The 15152-nt window shown below is 40.0% G+C and overlaps 1 protein-coding gene across 1 annotated transcript in view; it reads right to left on the bottom strand.

Annotated features, from left to right (window-relative positions):
* Positions 1-15152, bottom strand: part of CNBD2 (cyclic nucleotide binding domain containing 2) — a 111260-nt gene that overhangs the window by 23992 nt on the left and 72116 nt on the right. Inside the window, exons 8-11 of the mRNA XM_042783604.1 lie at positions 13464-13602; positions 8625-8739; positions 6323-6497; positions 3807-3927 (exon numbers count right to left, since the gene is read on the bottom strand). Of these exons, the coding sequence (XP_042639538.1) occupies positions 3807-3927; positions 6323-6497; positions 8625-8739; positions 13464-13602 (550 nt within the window). The remainder of the gene's footprint in view (positions 1-3806; positions 3928-6322; positions 6498-8624; positions 8740-13463; positions 13603-15152) is intronic.

The raw sequence follows: 15152 nt of genomic DNA, 5'->3' as shown, positions 1-15152 counted from the left end.
AAGTGTCTATTCATGTCTTCTGCCCATTTTTTAATTGGATTGTTTGTCTTTTTGTTATTGAGGTGTTGGAGTTTTCTATAAATTCTAGAGATAAAGAGCCAAGGTTCTTAAGTCAGGCTTGTCTACCTCTTCTTCAAGTATGACTTGATTTGGAAGAGCCCCTTGTTTTTGTCTTTTTTGGGACTGTTTCCTTTCCTTAATTTTTTTGGTAACTTTATTGAGATATGATTCACATACTTTACAGTGCACCCATTTAAAGTATACAATTAAGTGATTTTTAATGCATTTACTGTTGTGCAACCACCATCAATTTTAGAATATTTTCATCACCTCATACCCATTACCAGTTATCTCCCCTTTCCCAAGACCACCACTCCCCAGCCTTAGGGAACCTCTGATCTACCTTTGGTCCCTAGAGATTCACCTGTGGATTAATATAATATATGTAGTCTTTTGTGATTTGCATCCCAAATAGGGTTTTACTGTATGAGGAGTGAGAAGTTTTTCTCATCTTGAGAACTGTTACTGCTGTGAAAGGAAGTAGTTGGTAAATCAGTAGATCAGAAAACTGTTACTGCCTAACAGTTTTCTCAGTAAATCTTATATTTTTCCTCATAGACAAGCATTCATGATAAAATATTTTGGCCAATCTCTGAAATGGATATTAAAGTCTTCCCCTGGCAATTCAGGAATGTATTATTGGTAAAAATGATGCCAAATAATTTGGCTAATAATTGACATAGCAGTTTTCAGGTAGGTCTGATTTTGCTAGCAGCTTTATACCTTGAGCCAGGTGAGCCTGTAAAACAATTTTTTTTTAATGCCTTCCATTGAATTTCTGCTGTCTTTTTAAGTATGTATCATGGGACTGAAGGTGAACTGGGCACAGAGTAACTGCTAAATGAATCAAGTACAGAATTAAATTTACAGTACCCTGAGGTGGTTCATTACTACCTGGGGTAGTCTAAAAATGTAACAATGTGAGCTAGTTAAGCCTGTAGTTAACTATGGCTTCAGTGATACTTGGGAGCTCTGGTGGTGCAGTGCCAAAGGCATTTGACTGTTAACCAGAAGACTGGCAGTTCAAACCCACCAGCCACTCCTTGGAAGGAAGACTGGGCAATCTACTTCCGTAGAGATACCACCTCAGAAACCCAAGGAGGGGTCACTATGAGTCAGGACCGACTCAATGGCAGTGAGGTTTTTTTTTGAGTTAGTGATGTACTTACTATTCAGGTATATACTATTCAAGGAACTCTAGAATAGAGGAGGACTCACTTCTTAAATATTTAGGGAACTAGACTAATGGTTCACCTGATGAAAATGTACCTAGGTTCATTTGAGACCGAAACTGTAACTTCCTTATTATTGTTTCCTAAGCATTGTGGCATATTTTTTGAGTGGCATGACAGTATCTTCCTGGTTCTCTGTGGTCTGTTTCCATGATGTAGTGAGTAGTGCTTATTTTATTTATTGGTGTTTACTATGAGCATCAGTGCCTCTAACACCAAGCATATTTTTTGGATATGTTTCCTCTCTTTAAATGACCTTGCCTTGTCCAATAAATAAATGGTACTGTCTCACCCTGAAATTTTTTTTTTTACTTATATCAGTATGGACTCACTGATATTTTATACTTTAGATATATTAGTTTATTTATTTTGTTACTCAAATTTGCTCCAGCTTTGGCCATTGGGAGCTATTTCAGTTGGCTCTTTGTCCTTTTGACATACCTCCATCAATATAGGGTTTTTATTTTATTATTGTTTGTAATTAATTTTTTTGAGCACTTCCTTACTTTTTGGCACACTAAATGATACAGGCACTAGCTATTTCTCCAAGGAACTCTGGTTTCTTTTATTGAAAAATGGTATTAGAAGCCAAGATCCAGGAACTAAGTGTGCTCATTGCTATGGGGATGTCATTTGTTTTAGACCCTGTTAGCTGATAGAGCAAAAAAGACATGTGTTAATTCTAACTTGTACATATACACATATCCACAAAGATTTCTATATGTAACTATCTCTATGTTAAGCTAAATGTGAGTTCATACTGATGTCTCCAACTCTAATCCATTACCATATGGATCATTCTACCCTCCTTCCCTTGTTTATCTGTAAATTTATACTCCAAAGAGTGAGAAATCTGGTTCCCACTATCTGTCATTCATCTATTTAATTGTTTTGATCCAGTATACATGTATAGCAGTATCAGAATTGTTAACGTGTATGCACTGTGGGAGCAGTTTGATCAACCAGAGCATAATGCTTATGTACCATCTCCTTTGCCTTTAATCCTACAGACTGAAAAAAAAAACCCACTGCTGTCAAGTTGATTTCAACTCATAGTGACCCCCGCTGGATTTCCAAGGTGGTAAATCTTTATGGAAGTAGATTGCCTCATCTTCCTTCTGCAGAGTGGCTGGTGGGTTTGAATTGCCAACCTTCCAGTCAGCAGTCAAATGCCTTAGGCACTACACTACCAGAGCTCTTTCTTACAGACTCGACTCATTCTTAAAGTTACTTAGGCTAGCATCCTTTTTCTTTTCCCCTTCAGTGAGGTTGTTCCATGCATTTGTATTACAGGGAGATTCTCTTGCCACAGTCTTCATTCCTTCCTGGGATACCCCAACCTCCTAAATGATTAATTAATTTATTTTTAAAAATCACATACATTAAGGTTTGTCCTTTGTGCTGTAAAGTTTTATGGGTTTTGACAAATGCATGTCTTGTATTCACCATTGTGGTGGATAGAATCATTTTATGCTCCTAGAAGTCCCCTGTGCTTCACCTATTCCTCCCAACCCCTGAACCCCAAACCCTGGCAACCACTGATCATTGTATTGTCTCTATAGTTTTGTCTTTTCCAGAATATCATATATTGTAATCATATAATACCTAGCTTTTCTATACCAGCTTCTTTTACTTTGCAATATTCATGTAAGGTTTCTCCATGCCTTTTTTGTGGCTTGATAGCTCATTTCTTTTTTATTGCTGAATAATATTCTGTTGTATGGATGTAGCACAGTTTGTTTATCCATTCACCTTTCCATGTGAACTTTAGAATCAGTTTGTGAGTATCCACAAAATAACTTGCTAGGATTCTGTTAGGATTGCACTGAACCTATTAATCAAGCTAGGAAGAACTGACATCTTACCAATATTGAGTCTTCCAACCATGAATATGCAATAAATCTCCATTTATTTAGATCTTTTTTGATTTCTTAGAGTTTTATATATTTATTCATATAGATCTGGTGCATTTATTTTTTTTAGATTTATACTTAAGTATTTTAATTTTTTTGTGCTATTATTTATGGTATTGTGTTTTTAATTTCAAAATCCAGTTGTTTATTGCTAATAAATAGGAAAAATGTAGACTTTGCTATAGTCACTTATTAGTTCCAGGAGCTTTTTTGTCAATTTTTTTGGGTTTTCTACATAAGACAGCCATGTCGTCTGCAAACAAAGAAAGTTTTATTTCTTCCTTCCCAATCTGTATAGGTTTCATTTTCTTACTGTACTAGCTAGGACTTCCAGTACAATATTGAATAGGAATGTGGCCTGGATTATTTTAAAGGAATTCCTAGATGTCCTATCATTTTATCTGTAGATATGTCCATATGTAGCTCCTAAGTATAAGGACTCTTTTAAAAAACATAACCACAATTCCATGATCAAAGCTTTAAAAAGTAGTAATATTCTTTAATATCATCAAATATTTTGTATTTTTAACCTTTACTCTCATTACTTAACACTCCCAGTCTTTGATATATCATGAGTAAGAGTATCTTGGCATACACTTACCACAATTTCTCCTTGCTCCACAGTGTGGATCTTCATGTAGGTCCCCACTGCAGCCTCTTTTGCAAGCCGACCAGTCTCGGTATCAATCACAGAACATTTGACCAAATGACCACGCCTGGATCTGCAATTTGACAATTTGTTAAAGAGAACTCATCTGTAACACAGTCAGTTCATGAGGCCCTTGATAACCACCCCTCACTCTTACACCCTGTGACCTTGCTGTAATTGCTTATACCACAGTCTTCCCTCCTTGAGGTATCTGCACCTTCCCACAAGGTTAAAAAAAAAAAAACCAAACTCACTGCCATTGAGTCATTTCCGACTCATAATGACCCCCCCTTTGGGTTTCTGAGGCAATAAATCTTTACAGAAGTAGATTGCCCAGTCTTTCTTCCATGGAGTGGCTGGCGGGTTTGAACCGCCAACCTTCTGGCTAACAGTTAAATGCCTTAGGCACTATGCCTCCTTAAAAAAAAAAAAAGAAAAAGAAAAACCTCACTTGTCAAGTCAGATCTGACTCATAGCAACCCCTTTCTGGGTTTCTGAAGCAGTATCACTACAGAAGTAGATTGCCACTCTTCCTTCTGAGGAGTGGCTGGTGGGCTTGAACCCCCAGCCTTCTGGTTAGCTGTCAAATGCCTTAGGCAGTATGCCACCAGAGCCCCTTAATCAAGCCCTGGGAGAGACTGACTGTGTTAGGAATTGGAGAGATTTAGTAGGGAGGAGACTTGAGAGGAAGGAACTATTGCTCCTTTAAACACTGAAGGGTTGTTACATGGGGAAGTTGGCTGACAGATCTCACACAGCTGAGCCAGACATGATGGGTGAGAAGCCTAGGCTGCCAGAATTAAGCTCAACATAAGGAAGGAATTTCTAACAGAGCTGTCTGAAAATGCAACAGACTATTTTGCAAAAGAGTGAGTTCTGTGCCTCTGGGGACACAGCAGAAGTTGGGGCTCTTCTTGACAGGAAAGCAGAGAGGAGGTGGAATTCATGGATTCATTCATTTTTACAAACAGGTTTCCTTCCTGTACATTGTTCACGTTGGAGTTAATTTTACCGCAAGTAATCTGTTATGCTTTCTTTGGTCTCTGCCCAGGTAGAATGAAGAGGCAAGCTATGCTATTTGGATTAGAAGTGGGGACAGGATTAATTACCAGTTGAGAATATAGCTGGACTCACCCAACACATATATAAAGTTTGCCTTAATTCCTGCCCCATCAGGACATGTGCAGGGAGTGTCATCATTTTTCTGTTCTGGGTCTAACCTGTCTCTTCTTCCTTACTGAGTCAGAGCAGAGACAGTGGGCATCAAGTCTGTTCTGTCTCCAGCTCAGAAGAATGGGGGTTGGGATTTCAAGCCCTGGATTCCTTGGAAATCATATCCCATCCAGAGGAAAAACAACTCAGAAGTCCTGGGCTGCTCACTGTGAAGGCAAGCAGCCTGAAAGCGTTAATGGGCAAAGAGGCACTGGGACAACGTGGGGATTGGGACACTGATCCCTCTATTAGTAGCATTATATTTTTATTTCAAATTTAATGGGAAGGTATCATGCTGCCCTGGCATCAACATTGAGCTGCCCCTAGACTGGTTCTCACTGTTGTCTTTTCCTGCTCCTCAGCCTTTCCAGGAAAGGCAAAAGTTCAGCCTTTCATGTGCATCTGCCTCATATTAAGTCATGATAATTGTACCAGATAACACTGCTGAGCACAAAGAAGCGGCTCATTTTTTAATCCTGGCTCTTTCACTTTCTACCTCTGTGACCTTGAGCAAGTACTTAATCTCTCACCGTACCTTGGTTTCATTTGAAAAATGGAAGTCATAATCGTAGTACTTAAAGGGTTATTGTGAAGATTAAATTAGATAGTTGTGTACTAGGCACAGAGGAAGTATTCCACATATATTAGCAATAATTATATCCCATTTAACCACTAACTTATAACAACTCTGAGACTTAAGACTGTGATTTACACTTAAGGAAACTAAGGCTCAGAGAGGTCAAACCCCTTGACCAAGCACATAGAGCTTAAAAAAGGAGCCATGCCAGGATTAAACCTGGGTTAGACTGACCTCAAAGCCCAGGTTCTTATCCACTATGCTGTAACTACCTCCTTCAGATAGGTAGAATTTTCTGAAGAAGCTCAGAGTCAAAAGCAGCCAGTGATATACAGACAGACAGAATTTCAGAGCTGTAAGGTTCACCTAGCCCCTTCTTGCTCCAATTGGTGGTGGTGGTGGTGGTGGTTATGTGCTGTCAAGTCAGACCCGACTCATAGTGACCCCTCCTAGGGTTTCCGAGGCGGTATCACTACGGAAGTAGATTAAGAAACCACCTAAAATGGTTCTACCTAGAACCTCTCTAGGCAAACCTATACTCACACCCTACCCTTTGGGGCTGACCTGTGTCTGCCCCCTGTGCCTTCTTGGCATCCCTGACATTCTGCCTTATAAGTCACATTCCCCTTCCCAGTCAGAATCTGGACCCTTCTTTCTGCTAAGAGTTAACTAAGCTTACTTGATCTTCGAGCCAAAGGTCTTTGGAAGATCAGTCATTGAGGTGTGACTCATACTGCCGTTGGTCCCCTTTTGCTCCCAGGCCTTCTGGAGATGTAGAAGTTTCAAAAAGCTGAAGTCCTGTACAGGATATGATTTGATCTGGAATTCCTTAAATCTCTCCATAGGAGAGGGTTCTGTTAGAGAAAGCAGAGGAAAACACATTCATGAGTCTTCGCATATATGAGGTGGTGGTGGTGGTGGTGGTGGTGGAGACATCGTAGATACCTGGCCTGGCTAGGCTGGTGAAGGTACACAGGGGAATAAATAAGAAAAACATTTTGGTCTCTATGTATCGTCTCTTACTGCTAAGCCTTGTGCTAACACCTTTCTGTCTGTTTCTTTCAGACAAATGTGGGTAGCCTCATTTAAGAGATGAGATGAGGAGCAAGAGTTTAAGTCAACTAGGAAAGCGCTGAAGCCTGGATATGAACTCATGTCTATTTGATTCAAAGCTCCTATCTTTCCATTAATAGATCACATGAATCTGGGCCTTCAAACTGGGATGGGGGGAACAGCAGTAAAAGACAGTAAATGGAAGACTAGCTATAGAACCTTGAAAAGTCACATAGTCTTTTGGAGCCCTGATAGGCCTGTTGTAACTGCAAATAAAGTACGTGATATGCTAGTACAGTGCCTGGCATAAAATAGGCCCTCTATGAGAGTTATTAAAAAGATATTGAAGGGAGTACTTGTCAGAAATAAAAAGGAGCAAACCACTCAAAAACACTATGCTGAATAAAAGAAGGCCAGAAATAAAAGAGTATATATTATATACCTAGAATAGGCAAATGCATCAACAGAAAAGTTCATTAGTTGTTACCAGGGGTTTTGGGGAACAGTTTAAAGTAATACTGCTGAAGAGGTACTGAGTTTCTGCTGGAGTGACAGAAGTTTTAGAAATGGATAGCGATGATGGTAGCGTAACATGGTGAATGTAACTAATGTCAGTGAATTCTACACTTAAAAATGGTTAAAATGGCAAACCTTTTGTTATATATATCTTACTATGATTTCTAAAAATGTATGTATAGTATTATTCCATTTATATTAAATCCTAGGGAAAAATTAACCTATAGCATTAGAAAGCAGATCAGTGGGGTAAGGAGTAAGCGGTGGGGATTGCCTGGGAAGGGGCACAAGTGAACCTTGTAGGTTGTTAGAAATGCTCTCTAACTTGATTATAGTGGTGGTTACATAGGGTTTAAATTTGCCAAAACTCATCAAACTATACATTCAAAATGTATGTATTGTATGAAATTATATCTCAGGGAGCTCAGGTGGCATAGTGCTTAAAGCATTTGACTGCTAAGCAGAGGCTGGTAGTTCAAACCCACCAGCCACTCCTCAGAAGGAAGACTGGGGAGTCTACTTCCATAGAAATACTGTCTTGGAAACCCAAGGAAGGGTTGCTATGAGTCAGATTCCAATTGATTAGTTTTTTTTGTTTTTTTTTTTAACGCTGATTTAAAAATAGATCTCCATTCATTCAGTGATTAGCATTTGAGTATCCACTAGATGCAGGTGTGGTAGTAGAACTGGGAATACAAAGCCTCTCCAGAGTTTATGTTCTAGCACGGAAGACAGATACTCAATCACCATTTCAGATTCAGTTATATGATTTCAATGGGGTTAAATACCACAGAGCATTCCTGGCTGGTGCAAATGGTTAACACACTCAGCTGCTAACAAAAAGTCTGGCAGCTGAATTCCACCCAGAGGCTCCTCAGAAAAAAAGGCCTACAATCTACTTCTGAAAAATCAGTCATTGGAAACTCTATGGTGCACAGTCCCACTCCGACGCACATGGGGTCGCCAGGAATCAGAATTAACTTCATGGCAACACAGAAAAATACCACAGAAGTACAGGGTACTTGGATGAGATATAATGGGAGATGGAGAATGCTGATCTAGCACGAGAAATCAGGGAGACTTCTACTTTTAATCTAAGATCGGAAAGAAGAAAAGAGCTGGGGAAAAAGAATTTGTGAAAGCCCTAAGTCAAGGAATAAGTGGCCACACAGGGGAACCTGAAGAGTGAAGATGAAAAGGCTGAAAAGCAGGAGGCTGGAGGAGTGGGCAGGAGCCTAATCTCACTGGGCCTTGTGGCCGGTTTCCACAGCTGGCAGAAGGAATCAAATAATAGATGCTACCAGGTTCCTCTTACTTTAGATTTCTAAGATAATCTGGGCTGCAAACTGGAAGCAAGACAGGACCAGGTACCCCTGCCATGTTGCCAGCTGTAGGTGGGACTTGTGGCTTACCAAAGATGTGGGTCTTCAGAGGTTTGTTGTACTGGAACTCCAGATGCTGCCAGATCCACTTGTAGTATGAAGGGGAGTTTCCAAGGTCGATCAGCCTCAGGACTTCACAGCTGCCCTGACACATCAAGGAACACACAAAAAAGGATTAATCCCAGAGGCTCCAGGTTTCTAGGCTTTGAAGATAAACTCTTTATTACATCTTATCCCACTTTGTTTTACTTAATTAAAGTGGTTTTAGGTTCTTTGTTTTCCCATTGTCAAAGTGTTATCTACTATCTTAATAAATTCAAATAGCTAACGAAAACCAAACCCCAAAGTCAAGCCTGTTGCCATCAAGTTGATTCTGATTCACAGTCAGACTCTACAGACTGCTGGGTTTGAACCAACTTTTTGGGTTAGCAGCTGAGAGCTTAATCACTGCAACACTAGAGAACTAAAGAAACACGAGAACTAAATACAATGCTATTACTGGAGGGGGCGGATCACCATTGGGATCATTATTGGGACAATGGGTGAAATTGATTTTGGACTATATATATATATTATATTGATGTTAAATTTCCTGATTTTGATCATTATTCGGTGGTTAATTTCTGATCTTAGAAAATAATTACTTCACCCAAACCAAACCAAACTCATGGGCATCAAGCCAATTCTGACTCATAGGGTTTCCAAGGCTGTAAATCTTTATGGAAGCAGACTGCCTTATTTTTCTTCTATGGAGCAGCTAGTGGACTCGAACCACTGACCCTTTTTGGTTAGTAGCTAAATGCCTTAACCACTACACCACCAGAGTTTCTTTAATTACTTAAATATATAGAAGTAAATTTGTATGATGGATGTTACTTAATCTCAAATGATTCCAGCAGAAGAAAATACATATATTAAAGCAAATGTGGTAAATGTTAATAATTGGTGAATCAGGGCTACATTTATACTGGAATTATTTGTAATATCTTTGCAACTCTTCTATAAGTTTGGAATTTCCCAAAATTAAAAGCTAGAAAATATTCAAACCAAACAAAAGAAAACAGAGAACACTAAAATTATAATAAGCATAATATACTAAAATAACTGGTAGCAACATGTAGTATTATTTCAAACTCTTCTCTATGAACATATAAAATGTATATACAGTATATATATTTTTTCATAAATGAGTCCCTTTATGTAAAACAGACTCATAAACTTTTAAATTCAATAATATACCAAGGACATCTTTTCATGTCAAATAATGTAGCTCTATTTAATAGTTTTAAATAATTGCACAGTATTCTATACCATAATTTATCTAAAATTAAAAATAAATATTCACTTGATCAAAAGAAGTCAGACAGAAAGACCACATACTACATGATGCATCTCATATGAAGTTCAGGACCAGGTAAAAGTAATTGTAGTGACAAAAGACAGAACAGTGATTACCTTTGTGCCTAGGGGTGGATTTTGTCTGGGAAGGGGCAAAAGGGAGCCTCTGAGGTGCTGGAAATGTGTTTTATCTTGATTTGGGTGATGGTTATACAGTTTATATAGATGTCAAAATACATCAAGCTGTAAAGTTTAGATTTGAGTTCTTTACTACCTATATGTTATACCTCAATACAACTTTTTTCAAGATTAACACTTAGCTGTTTCTAATTTGTCAGTATAACTCTGATTTTTTCAGGACAACAAAGTCCCTAATCAAAAAAACTCACTACCTTCCCCACACTGTCCTGCAGTAGGGTGGCAGTGACTCAGTTCTGTCTAATGACATATAAATGGAAGATTGCTGGATTAAACTCCCAGGGAAATTTTGTTGTCCTTCTCCCTTCCCTCTGTCTGAAACTCAGCCATGATGGTTGGAGGTAGAACAGCCATATTTCAACCATTAGAATGAAATCCAGACGCTACGGATGATGAGTGAAGAAGCCAGAAAGGGCCTGTGTTCTTGATGACTTCTAGCCCTGGCCGCTCAATTCTAGACTCCTTATTCTATGAGAAAAGAAGTCACTATTCATTAAGCCACTGCAGTTGGTTTTCTGGGACCTACAGCAGAGAGTATTGCTATCTAATGGTCTTGTACATACATCCAAGTGCCTATAGTTCACAAATGTTCAAGTTCTCCTCCTAAGCACATTGGCAGGATTTTCCTTTTCCACCCTTTAAATTAGGGCATGGCCTTCTAACTTGCGTTAGCCAATGAAATATTAGCAAAATGACTTGCAACACCCTGGACAGAAGCTTTAAAAGCTGTTGTTTGATTTGCCATCTCTCCTCTCCTCCTGATCATGGAAGCACAGGTCAAGACAGTCTTTAGTGGCCTTGGTCTCTCAGTGACCACAGGAACAAAAGTCCCTTTGCTCAGGTGCTATGATCAAATAGTGTGAGATTTGAGAACTGTTTATCATTACAGTATAACCTAGTTTATCCTAACATATACCCATGTTTGATTATCTCTTTGGGATTAATTCCTAGAGATATGAATGTCTTAAATTTTGATACAAACTGCCAAACTGCCCTCCAGAAATGTGATGTAAATTTACACTCTGTAACAGTGTAAAACAGGACCTGTTAGAATATTTCCTTGCCAACACTGGATTTTCACAATCTTTTCAATCTTTGTTAATGGAATAGGAAAGAAAGATAATTTTTCTTTTTGATTTCATATCTTTATAAAATCTTGCCTTTCTTCAGGGGAAGCTCTAAGAGACACATTATAAAGGGTTAGAACTCAAGGCAGATTACTGTTGAAGAGAAGGGAAAAGAGAAAAGAATGCCCACTTAATAAGTCCTTATTATGTGCCAAGCATTGTGTTTGGAGCTTTATTCAAATTCATTCAACAAATATTTATTTATCGACTAGGAACTGTGGCAGGCGCTAGAGAGACACAGGCAAACAGTTTACTCTTGGAATATCTCTAATAGGTTTTTAACTATATTTGTATCTGTGGAGAAAACAGTTTTACCATACTGTCCCCAAAAGATTAACTGTTCAAAATGAACTGATTATGGACATTATTTGTTTGTGATGTCAACAGGAAATCATATTTTCCAATTTCAGGGTCCTAAGGAAGCCCTGAAATAGCACTGATGGCACAATGGTTAGGCTCTCAGCTGCCACTCCAAAGGAGAAAGATGTGGCAGGCTGCTTCTATAAAGATTTACAGCCTTGAAATTCTTATGGGAGAGTTCTATTCTATCCCATTGAGTCTATATGAGCCAGAATCAACTCCACAGCATTGGGTTTTGCCCCACCTGCTGCTAATTTCGCCCTCTAGTGTTAATGTGAGTAAAGTACAGAAGTCAGGACAGACTAGCCTCATTACCAAAGGGCAGCTCAAAGGCTCTCTAACTTAACTCACTGCTGTTGAGTCAGATCTGACTCGTAGTGACCCCTCCTTGGGTTTCCGAGGCGGTATCGCTATGGAAGTAGATTGCCCCATCTTCCTTTCGAGGAGTGGCTGGTGGGTTTGAACTGCCAGCTTTCTGGTTAGCAGTCAAATGCCTTAGACTACGCTACCAGAGCTCCCTCAAAGGCTCTGGCTAGGAAGAAAATAAATATGAGTTGTTGTTATGTGCCATCGAGTTGGACCTGACTCAGCGACCCCTCCTTGGGTTTCCAAGGCAGTATCACTACGGAAGTAGATTGCCCCATCTTCCTTCCGAGGAGTTTGAACCGCCAGCCTTCTGGTTAGAAGTCAAGTGCCTTAGGCACTAAGCTACAAGAGAAGGAAAAAAAAAAAAAAGCAGTCCCTTAGAGGGGGCTGGTGCTCATGAGCTCCAGCCAGAGTGGACTATGCCAGAATGTAACCTGGTGTTGTCTGATCTTCCAAATTTTCAAAAGAAGCCAGAAATCTGAACTTGCATGTAAAAATCTTCACAGTAACTATTAAATCAGGGACAAACCCAACCCATCTACAGGCTGGTTGAGGGCCATTACCAGCTGCCACTTTGTGACATCTGCATTTTTTTTTTTTTTTTTTCAAAAGGAAGTCTGAGTACTTCTGCTTTAGAATCACCAGGGACACTTAATGAAATGCAGATCTCAGAGTGGAGGAACCAGAATCCTTAGGGTGAGCCAGGAATCTGCCTTTTGAAGAAGCATCTGAGATGTTTTTTATGCTTCCCGTTGAAGACTCTTTCCTTGATCAGGGATTCTCCAACAACTTAGTGCACATCAGAGTCCCTGGAGGGAAGTATTGAACCCTGCTCCTAGAGTTTTGGATTTGATAGGACATTGTAGGCCTCAGAATCTGCATTTCTAATGAGTTGCCAGATTGTTAAAGCAGAAAGTTTTATAATGTGGTCACATCACTTTTACAATATTTATACTTTTTTTTTTTTTAAAGTGATCTGGCATCAATAAGACTCAAGAGCCAAATATACAATTTAAATCTGCATCTGTATGTAAATAAGCATGTATATGAGCTCCTAGAGCAGGAACTGCAGGATCCTGTTTGTAATATATAACTACGTATCTTTAAATACAGAGCAACCCTATGAAGGAGGCAGGCCAAAGTGTGTCTTTTGTGCTTTATAGTGTTAAAAATAATCAAATTTTAATAAATTCAAACAAGGTTTATTCTGAGCAATTATTCTATATGTATAAAACCAAACCCACTGTCACTGAGTCAATTCTGACTCCTAGCGACCCTACAGGACAGAGCAGAACTGCCCTATAGGGTTTCCAAGGCTGTAAATCTTTATGGAAACAGACTGCCTCATCTTTCTCCCATGGAGAAACTGCTGGGTTTGAACCACCAACTATTTGGTTAGTAGCTGAATTCCCTTCACCATTGTGCCACCTTACTAGGTTTGATCTCCCTAGCTTCCCTCCCTCCCCACCAGACATCTCACCTTGCAGACAAACATAACAGTGGCAGACTCTACAAAGTCTTTTGAGATCACCTGGCCGAAAGAGAACTTCTCTACCTTCCCCATAGTGACCAGCTTCCAGAGTTTCTCTTTGGACCAGGACCGAAACAGATCCATCTTCCTGAAAGGGGAAAGCTTGTTAGAATTCATCACCCTCCATCCATTGATCCCACAGCCTCTGTTACTCTTGCAAATGCCTGGGCTGAAAGATTTCACACATGCTTTCCCACTGCCTGGCCTGTAGCCAGTCCCCTCTCCTGTCAGCACCTTTGCTCATCTATCTACCCTTCTTCTCTCTTCCAGTCCTGCTCCCCTCTGTGCTTCTCCTCAGATACATCTGGCATGATCCAGCCTCTGTGCTTTTCTCATCTCTGCTCCATCCCATCCTTCCTTGTACCTTGTGGCTCACTAGTCTCATTCCAAGGAAAGAATAGGTGGTTCCTCACTTTCACTCACCGCTGTGTTCTGTCCCTTCCTCACTTTCACTCACCGCTGTGTTCTGTCCCCAGCCAGCAGTCCTGGCACTGCCTTTGGTTTGTGTAGCTCGTGCCTGCCTCCCTTCACCCTGGTGGCTTCAAATACTCAGCTCAAGGCCCAGGAGATGTAGGATCCAGACTCTTCTCCTTTTGCTTGGTTGCTCCCTGTAGATAATGGCCCATTCCTTGATGGCCACCCCTTCCTCTGACCTTGTATACCACCAGTTATGGATTTGCCTTCCCTCACAAGCAGCTCCAACAGATATCAGCATGATTCAGGCCTCAACAGGGGCACTGAGTTCAGTTCAGGACACCAAAGGGGAACGCCATATCCAGAGGAGGAAAAGAGTCTGGAGTCACAGGAAGGAAAGCAGGACACCACAGGAAGAGTGCTCACTGTGTGCCAAGCACTGGGCCACCAGGGCTTCCAACCAGTTCATTCTTGCTTGATCTACTGAGAATTTGCCTTTCTACCCCAAATATAATGAATCAGAATCTATAGTTTAATCAGAACCCCAGGAGATCCCCATAAGAATTAGCTGGGGTCTGTAAGAATCACCTGGGGATCTTGTTAAACTGTAGATACCTAGAGTACAAAGGCAAAATCTCAGCAAGGGTTTGAACCAGAATTGAACAGATCTGAAGCTCTGCGGGCCACACCCTTCCCCTCTCATCTTACTGGATCCTTACTAGGACCTTGGAAGATAGGGTATCATCATTCCCATTTCATAGAGCAGGAGACTGAGGCTCAGAGAAATGATCTATCTCGGATCACGTCCTTGGTAAGCCTGACAGCTGAATCCAGGCCTATTTTCCCACTGTATGAAAAAATGAACTACTCCTCCCTTAGGACTAATTCCTCCTTCCCCCTTTTCCAGGCTCCATCTCCTTTATGAAGCTTTCTCCTCAGCCCTGACCCAGAGAAACCAGATGCCGCTTGTCCATCTCACATTCTCTACAGCTGTACAACTCTACAACCTGTGTTTACAGTGTAGGTTAGATAGATAACTTCCTTTCAGTGTAGATACTTCACTTGATTTTTACTCTTTCTCATAAAGATGAGTAACTAAAGAATAATTAAAAGACATTTAGTTTCTATATGCTTATATGGCTTTTTTTAAAAAAAAAAAAAAAAACACTTTTATTGTGGTGAAAAGATACACAACAAGACATTCACCAATATAACAATTTCCAT

The sequence above is a fragment of the Orycteropus afer genome, unplaced genomic scaffold, assembly GCF_000298275.1.
Source record: "Orycteropus afer afer isolate SDZICR_OR568_19922 unplaced genomic scaffold, OryAfe1.0 scaffold00020, whole genome shotgun sequence".
Classification (NCBI taxonomy): domain Eukaryota; kingdom Metazoa; phylum Chordata; class Mammalia; order Tubulidentata; family Orycteropodidae; genus Orycteropus; species Orycteropus afer.
This window is presented reverse-complemented; position numbering and strand designations above follow the sequence as displayed.